Source organism: Rhinichthys klamathensis, unplaced genomic scaffold (assembly GCF_029890125.1).
Source record: "Rhinichthys klamathensis goyatoka isolate OS25496 unplaced genomic scaffold, OSU_Roscu_1.1 h1tg000054l_1, whole genome shotgun sequence".
Lineage (NCBI taxonomy): Eukaryota > Metazoa > Chordata > Actinopteri > Cypriniformes > Leuciscidae > Rhinichthys > Rhinichthys klamathensis.
Window position 1 is genome coordinate 2,973,699 of NW_026606599.1, and position 10,515 is coordinate 2,984,213.

At 40.8% G+C, this 10,515-nt stretch overlaps 1 protein-coding gene across 1 annotated transcript; it reads right to left on the bottom strand.

Annotated features, from left to right (window-relative positions):
• Positions 1-3,347: 3,347 nt before the first annotated feature.
• si:cabz01074946.1 (SLAM family member 8) lies at positions 3,348-9,262 on the bottom strand. The gene is made up of 5 exons (XM_056248276.1): positions 9,106-9,262; positions 8,543-8,857; positions 7,927-8,199; positions 3,651-3,773; positions 3,348-3,562 (listed from the first exon to the last, which is right to left on the bottom strand). Exons 1-5 carry the CDS (start codon positions 9,152-9,154, stop codon positions 3,489-3,491), a joined length of 834 nt encoding a protein of 277 aa, XP_056104251.1. The 5' UTR covers positions 9,155-9,262; the 3' UTR covers positions 3,348-3,488.
• Between the last annotated feature and the right edge of the window lie 1,253 nt (positions 9,263-10,515).

The following is a 10,515-nucleotide window of genomic DNA, read 5'->3' on the forward strand; positions in this document are numbered from 1 at the left end:
GTTGTGGAACTGAATGCTCCTCTGGCGATTTGGGCTGGACATAATCGTGGGTGATTTCTTCTTCCTCCACTACTACCTCATCGGCTTCGGTCTCCTCTTCCTCCTCCACGTCACCATCCTCGACTGCTGTCGTGGTAGATGGTTTAGTTGCTTGGCTGTGATGAGGGAGGCTCTTGGGCTTACTAAAGGCTTTTCCAACCGGAGCCGGGAAGCCATAGCGGTCAGGTTGGTGCCTCTCCCGCCTGGATAAGGTGCTACGGGTTGTGACTGGGAGAACCCTCTCCAACTCCAACTCTCTTTCATCTTTTTCATCCATACCAATGCCTGCCATGGTAACCCTCACTCAGGCTCTGGCTCGAAGGACCATTGTAGGAACTGTAGGGTTATGGAAATGGTTCAGGTAGAGTGAGGTTTGGTGAGCAAACAGAGTCTCGGTCAGAAGACATCAACTGATATGGAACGATGAATGAGGCAGAGAGAAGGCAAGGGCTTTTTTCAACACCAGTAGTTTTTTTATTGCATCATGCAGGTTGACTTTGGGTCAATGCATTGTCTGTGTGCTGCATAAGGGACAACAAAGAAATGATACAATTGGTGACAGTGATCAATCAACACAAATTGAACAATTATATAAATGAACAACAAAGATGTGAGTGTACTAATCACAATAAAACAAACTGTAAAACATAATTCAAACAAACAATCTTTCCACATGGCTCAAGGCACATGTCTAGCAAACAAATTAATCAATCAGCAGTGCACATGTTGACAGAGTGACAGTAAATCATAAAAAAAGGCATAAAGAGAGAAAAACACAATCAAATTAATAGATGGACTCACGTAATTCATGAAGACGCACACAGTTATGCATCAGAGTGCCAGGAGAGAGTGCAAAGAATGAGCCAAAAGGTTCACAATCAATTTATAGGCAACAGGTGAGGTGGGTGTGGCCAGGTGACAGGTGGCAAAGTATCATTGAAAGAGCGAAATGGAGTTGAAAGGGAATAGAAGGGCAGGAGTCTTTTCAGTAAATATGAATTTTTATTTTATATTGGTTTTATTATTACCATATGTTACTTGTATTTATATTGTTTAAAGATTTAAGTAAATATTATGTCCAGTTTGGCCCTGTAAATTAAAGGGTATTATTTTTTGATAAAGTGTGTGCGGTTTCATTTTCTTAAGTACCGATTTAAGAACCGTTTAAGCACCGGAACCGTTTAAAAAATACCGAGTAGGTAGGCCTACTGGAATCGGATGAAACCCAACCGATACCCAACCCTACACACGATACACACACATACACAATAACCCAAATCAAATAACCAATCGGAGGAGAGTCCTTCAAACCAATCAGAGGCGAAAAAGGCGGTTCCTTCCCCTACCATCCTGTGAAAAAAAATATCGCCCCCCGGCTGACAACTGACAACTTCCGGCAACAACTGCGTAATGCGTAACGTTTAGCGGCACGAAGTTCTTGTTTCGTTCAAACATAAACCATGGCAAGCAGACTTTGGGACAAACAAGGAGAACTAAAATGAGGATCAATATCAGCGTGGGGTTTTTGATATGCCGAGAGCTCCACGTCCACGACTAACTTGGACTCGACAGAGCTTCACGAGTCACTACTTGACAGCTTTATTAGACAGGTGAGCAAATGTACATGAAACAAATCAATGTTAACTCAACATGATGATATGTTAGAATATGACGTTATTCTAATCTTGATCTAGCTGATCGTTTCGTAGAAAAAACTAACTAACACGTAGAATAACATTATAACTTTCAACACACATTTAAATGCCGTTTAGTGTGATAGTGTAACGTTAGACCAAGTGAAGCAGCGCTGCGTTACCTCACAAGTTTAATTCGTCTAATAAACTGACCTGTGTGAGTAATCCAGCACTTGCGGGTAGTTCTGTAGAATTAAATGTCCTTATTCCTTTATATCTGCGGCACTCGCGTGTGATATCTGTCTCTTTAGCAATCCTGCTCCATACCACTGTAATATTAAAAAACATGAGTGTTTTCACTCATCCATAAACATTATTAGATCCATCAGCTTGACAGCAAGTCCCATCATTCAGCTCATCACTGCGTCATAAACATACGCATTTGTTATTGTTGGAAACTGCGCCCTATTGTGGCCAAAAAAGCTACATATTGTACCTTTAAGACGACAATGGTGTTTTGGGGGCCTGAAAATGAAAGCTTTTGAAAATGTGAATCTGTGAAAACGGGGATGCCATGCGTATAACGTGTTCAGTCTGTATGCGTAGGGTTTCTTATTGGCCTGGCATAAATAATACAGCATTTTTAATCATTTTCACAGAACCGTGTGAACGGAGATCGTTTTGACAACGTTATCGTCTGTATGCGAAAAACACAAATGAGAAACTTTTCAGTTTTTAGGACATCGTTGTCCTGTAAACGTACCCTAAATCCATAAAATGATACCATAATGGGAACCCCTAAAACATTCTATATATGAAACACCTGTGTAACACTGGTGTTTCAGAAAGAGTGAGAGTAGCATCCAACTATATCAAAAGCTTTTATTAACAAACAAAATCCAGGCTAAGGGAGACGTAGGCAAAACCAGAATAAATCCAGACATCGGGCAAGGCAGAACTGAAAACTACACACTCATAACATTCAGGAAAACATCAGACACAAGGGAAACACTGGCATAAATGCACAGGATAACAAGAGGCTAACAAAGAACAGGTGTGGGTAATGAATCACTAACTAACTAAGGAAACTATGGAAACAAAGTAAAACAGGAACTAAACACAGGCAGTGAACAACGGAAACAGAAAATACACTTCAAAATAAAAGTCCCTGAACACGAAACAGGAGGGGAACTGTGCGCTAACATTCACTGCTACAATTCATTATAACAGTCCTGGTTTACATAGATTTTTTTTTTTTTTTTTAAATGCTTGTGATATGTTTCTATTTATTATCTAAAAAAGCTGCCATGTAAAGTTTGAAAGGAAATCAGTACCAGAAGCGTTGCCATCCATTTTAACTGAACGAGCAAAAGCCTTCAGATTTTTGAAGACATCCATATTTGTTCTATCTTTAATAATTTCATCATAATTGCTGGTAAAAAGGTTGTTTGAAGTACAGGAATCATCATTCGCACACAGGTGCATTTCACACACAGAATCCAGGTCAAAACAACAGTCATGACTTCCGTTCATCATTTGCTTTAAACGGAAGCTCTTGCCTCATGATGCTCCCATCTCGTATAGATATTTTCTGGTGGAACACAATGTCAAATCACTTCCTTTCTTTGAATAAGCATGCATGCTGGTGACTGTTCAGCTGAATCTTATGCAAAAGAAGTGTTTTTGTCCTCCATGTCTTGTCCCATTTGGTAGGGTCTCTTATTTTCCTCACCACCAGAGGCCCCGGAGTCAGGACTGCTACCACTTCAAAAAAGGAAGACCTAGGATAAGTGTTGCTGTAAACCGCTGAGTCCATTACTTCTGTGATCTCTGTGTTATTAGATTCCAGGAGCAACGGAGTATGGCAGTGAAGGCATCTTTAATTCTTTCTAGGAAAAACAAATTATAGTTAATAAAGACAATATCAGTCATGAAACTCTTGTATTGTAAAGTTTGATTATGAGATATGTTTGTTACCTCTCTTTGTAAATGCATATGCTACAAGCAAAAGAAGCACAATTGTAATCACAATAGCCCCCATCACAGACGGAGTGCATGAACCGCACGAACTGCCAGTGTTGCAGACTTCACACTTCTCTTCTAGAAAGAAAAGAACAAAAGAACTTGTCATTTGTATTCATGTAGACTTCCTATTCACTGGCTCTGATCTGTTGAAGCATCAGTGCTGTGAAGTTACAGGCAGTAAAACTGCTTCTGTCAGGAACAATGGCTGTTCGCTCTAAAAGCCCCTTTCTTATGATTCTTCAGTGCATTGAAGTGTATTTACTCCCTCACTGCACATGTGTTAAAATCAAGCATGAAATCAATATTGACTTTTCTCTTTTTTTATGTAATACTGCAGTATTTATTCTAAATAGATTTGTGCACATCGTTTTTTTTATTTGTATGCCTTGTAATCTTGAAGCAAAATAAGTTCCTCTTCCTCTTGCAACAACATCTCTTCTCTGAAGACACGTTTAATGGCAACCTGTCAATCACACGAGATCCACCAATAGCAAAACCATACAATCAATTCCACATGGACAAAATCAAGCCCTGCCCTACATTTGTTCTTGTTTGCAAAGTCGCTTCACTCGGATATGCGTCACAATAGTGAAGAAAAAACTAACACTTAATGCTGTGTTTGCTATTGTTGGATCTCATGTGAGTGACATGTTGCCATCAGAGGAGAGAAGAGATGCTGCAAGAGGACTACGGAAGATTATGAAAGAACATACTTTTTAGAAAGATAATGATAGACTCTGATTAATCATTAATAACAAATAGAGCAATATTCCATAAAAATTGAGACATTAGCCCTCTCACACAAGTGCTTGACAATGTGGGGTCTGTTTTTTGGTCTTCTGTTTCTTTTGTTGACTGTGAAACAATGGCCCGGGCCAGTGTTCCCACGTTGCTATCAAAGCTTTATTAGAGTTGTCAAAAAAGTATAGACTTCGGTACCAAGTCGGTACTGAAATTTTTAAAATGTGATGATTTTGTCATGCCATTTTGAGCACTGTTGAACAGGCCCAAGATAAATGTCTGTGATTGGCTACAATGATCAGCGTTTCAAAACACGAGGTCTTTGACACTCTTTATCGAGTGCTTACATGGATAGATACTGGAGGGATCCGCTGATAGACACCTGCTTTTAAAAAACCCTTGCGTGTGTGTCTATATAAGCGGTTGGTGAAGAGCGACAAAGATGTCATTGTTGATTATGGTAGCCATTTACAGACACATATGTTGAGGGCGTCAACACAATGGCCAATCGGAGACATATATGTTGAGGGCGTCAACACAATGGGCAATCAGAGACACATATGTTGAGGGCGTCAACACAATGGCCAATCAGAGACATATGTTGAGTGTGTCAACACAGACATATATGTTGAGGGTGTCAACAAAATGGCCAATCAGAGACATATATGTTGAGGGTGTCGACACAGTGGCAAATCAGAGACATATATGTTGAGGGTTTCGACACAGTGGCCAATCAGAGACATATATGTTGAGGGTGTCAACACAGTGGCCAATCAGAGACATATATGTTGAGTGCGTCAACACAGTGGCCAATCAGAGACATATATGTTGAGGGTGTCGACACAGTGGCCAATCAGAGACATATATGTTGAGTGTGTCAACACAGTGGCCAATCAGAGACATGTATGTTGAGTGTGTCAACACAGTGGCCAATCAGAGACATATATGTTGAGTGTGTCAACACAATGGCCAATCAGAGACATATATGTTGAGGGCATCAACACAATGGCCAATCAGAGACATATATGTTGAGGGCGTCGACACAATGGCCAATCGGAGACATGTGTTGAGGGCGTCAACACAGTGGCCAATCAGAGACATATATGTTGAAGGCGTCAACACAATGGCCAATCGGAGACATATGTGTTGAGGGCGTCGACACAATGGCCAATCGGAGACATATGTGTTGAGGGCATCAACACAATGGCCAATCGGAGACATATGTGTTGAGGGCGTCAACACAATGGCCAATCGGAGACATATGTGTTGAGGGCGTCGACACAATGGCCAATCGGAGACATATGTGTTGAGGGCGTCGACACAATGGCCAATCGGAGACATATGTGTTGAGGGCATCAACACAATGGCCAATCGGAGACATATGTGTTGAGGGCGTCAACACAGTGGCCAATCAGAGACATATATGTTGAGTGTGTCGACACAGTGGCCAATCAGAGATATATATATTGAGGGCGTCAACACAATGGCCAATCGGAGACATATGTGTTGAGGGCGTCAACACAATGGCCAATCGGAGACATATGTGTTGAGGGCGTCGACACAATGGCCAATCGGAGACATATGTGTTGAGGGCATCAACACAATGGCCAATCGGAGACATATGTGTTGAGGGCGTCAACACAGTGGCCAATCAGAGACACATATGTTGAGTGTGTCAACACAATGGCCAATCAGAGACATATATGTTGAGGGCGTCAACACAATGGCCAATCAGACATATATGTTGAGGGCATCAACACAATGGCCAATCGGAGATATATGTTGAGTGTGTCCACACAGTGGCCAATCAGAGACATATATGTTAATGTGTGTCGACACAGTGGCCAATCAGAGACATATATGTTGAGGGCATCAACACAATGGCCTATCACAGACATATGTTGAGTGTGTCGACACAGTGGCCAATCAGAGACATATATGTTGAGTGTGTCGACACAATGGCCAATCAGAGACATATATGTTGAGTGTGTCGACACAATGGCCAATCAGAGACATATATGTTGAGTGTGTCGACACAGTGGCCAATCAGAGACATATGTTGAGTGTGTCAACACAATGGCCAATCACAGACATATATGTTGAGGGCATCAACACAATGGCCAATCACAGACATATATGTTGAGTGTGTCGACACAGTGGCCAATCAGAGACATATATGTTGAGTGTGTCGACACAATGGCCAATCAGAGACATATATGTTGAGTGTGTCGACACAATGGCCAATCAGAAGCATTTGTTGAGTGTGTCGACACAGTGGCCAATCAGAGACATATGTTGAGTGTGTCAACACAATGGCCAATCACAGACATATATGTTGAGGGCATCAACACAATGGCCAATCACAGACATATATGTTGAGTGTGCCGACACAATGGCCAATCAGAGACATATAGGTTGAGTGTGTCAACACAATGGCCAATCACAGACATATATGTTGAGGGCATCAACACAATGGCCAATCACAGACATATATGTTGAGTGTGTCGACACAGTGGCCAATCACAGACATATATGTTGAGGGCATCAACACAATGGCCAATCACAGACATATATGTTGAGTGTGTCGACACAATGGCCAATCAGAGACATATATGTTGAGTGTGTCGACACAGTGGCCAATCAGAGACATATATGTTGAGTGTGTCAACACAATGGCCAATCAGAGACATATATGTTGAGGGCATCAACACAATGGCCAATCACAGACATATATGTTGAGTGTCGACACAGTGGCCAATCAGAGACATATATGTTGTGGGCATCAACACAGTGGCCAATCAGAGACATATATGTTGAGGGCATCAACACAATGGCCAATCGGAGACATATATGTTGTGGGCGTCAACACAATGGCCAATCAGAGACATACATGTTGAGGGCATCAACACAATGGCCAATCGGAGACATATATGTTGAGGGCGTCAACACAATGGCCAATCAGAGACATATATGTTGAGGGCATCAACACAATGGCAAATCAGAGACATATATGTTGAGGGCATCAACACAATGGCCAATCAGAGACATATATGTTGAGGGCATCAACACAATGGCAAATCAGAGACATATGTTGAGGGCGTCAACACAATGACCAATCAGAGGTGTTTAAGAATCCGTTCAAAACTCAAAATGCAAAAGGGAAATTGTGGTATCGTCACATTTTTTAAATTTCAGGACCGACTTCGTACCGAAGTTGGTACTTTTGACACAACTCTACATGATATTTACCTCAAGCACATTGTATGTGTACACATGCGTGCACGTAAAAACCAAAGTATACTTTGTTTAACATAGTTTTTACACTTTCCTGCAACCCTTCTGTGATATCGTCTATAAATCAATGTGCGGGTCAACTTGGCATACGTGTTTGTGTTTTGAAGCCCTGACACTAAACATACATATTATGCAGCATCTTTGATAAATGTAAACCCTCCTCACAGTGTTTGGTTCTGTTAATGAGACTGACCTGAACATCCCACTGTGATTTGTTTGGTCTCTGTCTGTTGACCATTGGAGGCGGTGCAGTTGAACGTCACGTTTCGGTCTCCACTGAATGACGTAAAAAGAACCAACGAAGAGCCGACGGCGTTTCCAGAAATATACAATCCGTTGAACTCTCCGTCGGGAGTCCAGGACAGATTCACATTTTGGTGAGACGCAGTGCAATTAAGGGCCACGTGGCATTGGCCGTCTTTGAGGGAATCAAGCATTTTCTGGATCTCCGGTTCATTGAGTCGTTCTGCAGTTGGGGACAAACATAATGACTTTCAGCCAGATTGAATAAGTGATATAATCACTCTTAAAAATAAAGGTTTATTTGGTATATATGGTTCCATGAAGAACCTTTACCATCCAATGAACCTTTCCAATGCCAAAAAGCTTCTTTATAGTGGAAAAAGGTTCTTTGGATTGTTAAAATGCACAGTGAATACATAGTTATTTTAAGAACTGACGCCTGAACGGTTATTTGCAGAATCAAAAATGGTTCTTCTACGGCATCTCTTTTTGGAACGCTTCATTTTTTGACTGTTAATATATCGTTTACTATCCTGAAGACTGTTATATTAAAATATCTTCCTTACCTCGGACTGTGAGTTGAAATTCAGTGTTGTTTCGAACATCATTGGAGGAGACCAGGGTCACAGTGTAGATCATGCTGTCGTCCATAGTCAAATTTTTTATTGTCAAATCTCCCGTTTTGTTGTCGAGCTCAAGCCGACCACGATGTGTCCAAAAAGGATATAAAGTCACATTACCATCCTTTAGACTTGCAATGAATGTTGTGTTTGTATAAATGGACCAGTGAACTTTGGTGAGGGTCCATGATGCGTCTGCACCAGTTTTCAAGACGACTGATTGGCCGAGGTAACCAGTAATAGGTTCCTCTCTACCGCACACTGCAAAAACGAACACAGATAAGTGCATGTATGTGAACACACTATGTGCAAAGAAAATTTGTTGTTGCTTCACAGGAAAGGGAAACACCCTGTTATCAATGAAGCAGAATTTAGAATCACTTTATTTCTCATTGAAAAAACTATTTTTAAACAAAAAAATCTTTAACAATCTTGCCGAAACGATGTAACATCCACTCAACAAACTCTACACGACACAACAATATGAAAGTGAAATCCAGTGAGCTCACCTTGATGAATACACACGGCACAGAGTAGCAGGATTCTCCATGGACTCATTGCTCGTTGGCTTGTCGATGTAAATCTACAGGTTATTGACGTCGAAGCCGTTGGCCTTCCTTCACGCCGGCCCAGAGATAGTGAATCCTAATCCAAAACACAGTCGACTGAGACCTTGAGAGTCCTCCGACTAACAACACTGAAAGACAATGGGGAAGTGAACAGCAGAACACGTGTTTCCTCCCAACTTCTTATCTTGTAACTGACAAAAATTAAATGCTAGGGAGCGTTAAGTTTTGGTGGACTTTTTTAGTGAAGAAAACCGAGATCATCCCTACAATGGACATTACAACATTTTGAAATCAGGCGTGACTCTGGCAAATGTGCATTTGTCAAGCATAAAAAACAGGCCTAAAACCCCCGAAGCGACACTTCCTATTCATCACGCGTTTTTCACAACTTACGTGTTACTGACACCTAACGCCTACTGACACCTAACGCCTCTACTGACACTTTGACCTCGACCTTTAGCCTGCGCATTAGTCTTATGACAATCTTTTTTTTCCAGCATTTGGCACAATTTACTCACCCTCACCCAAACCTGTGAAGATGTTTCGGAGAACGTGTTTGCAATAACTGTAAATGATATCTGTTGTGCTCATAAAAACAGTAAAAAAAACAGAAATATATGAGGAACTATACTTGAGTGCATGCAAACAATATCATATGACCTTTAAAGACTGGGAAGAGCACAGGTCATGATGACTCAAACAACACGAGAAAATATATAAACCTGAATATATGAAGAAGCCATATTTTAAAAGTGTGATTTCTGATGAACGGACAAAAACACGCATAAAAAGTTTTCCATTTTTAGTTGAAAATGGTGTCATGTAAACAGCACCTAAAATATTTTTATTCGGTAGTAATTTAATTAAGAACATTAAAAAAATCCTCACCAAGTAAAAAAAAAAAAAAAAAAAAACGGAAGTAAATTCACTGATAAAAAAAAAAAAAAAAGTTTCTTCTGGGATCATAAGGTTTATTTTTAATTATTATTTTTTTTAAAGATATTAGTGGTCATGGGGAGAAATTGTTCACACCAGCAGGCTATATAAAATACCAGTTTATGAATGCTTTTCACTTTTAAATTCGCGATCACATGTACACGTATTAGTGGTTTTGACCGCACGCTTTAGATGAGATCTCAATGATGCTCAGGGTCTGTGGCGAACCAAATCCCCCGCCACTGTCTTGTCAGTCATCTCGCCTTACTCTCGTCACATGACGAGCGAAATCTGAAGGCTTTCAGTTTATAGCGGTAACGTCCATTGTCCAAATTAACTAAATGCTTTTTATTCTTATAAAAAAGCAAACCAACGGTGTGGACGATAGGCGAGTAGTGTAAGTGGCAGCGAGCC

Bases quoted from the DNA above. Each gene is read 5' to 3' on its own strand.
- si:cabz01074946.1 (XM_056248276.1), bottom strand. From the start codon at position 9,154: ATGAGTCCATGGAGAATCCTGCTACTCTGTGCCGTGTGTATTCATCAA. The intron at 8,200-8,542 runs GTAAGGAAGATA...CCCCAACTGCAG, and splicing joins ATTTCAACTCACAGTCCGAG to AACGACTCAATGAACCGGAG. The intron at 3,774-7,926 runs GTCAGTCTCATT...TTTTCTTTCTAG, and splicing joins AATCACAGTGGGATGTTCAG to AAGAGAAGTGTGAAGTCTGC.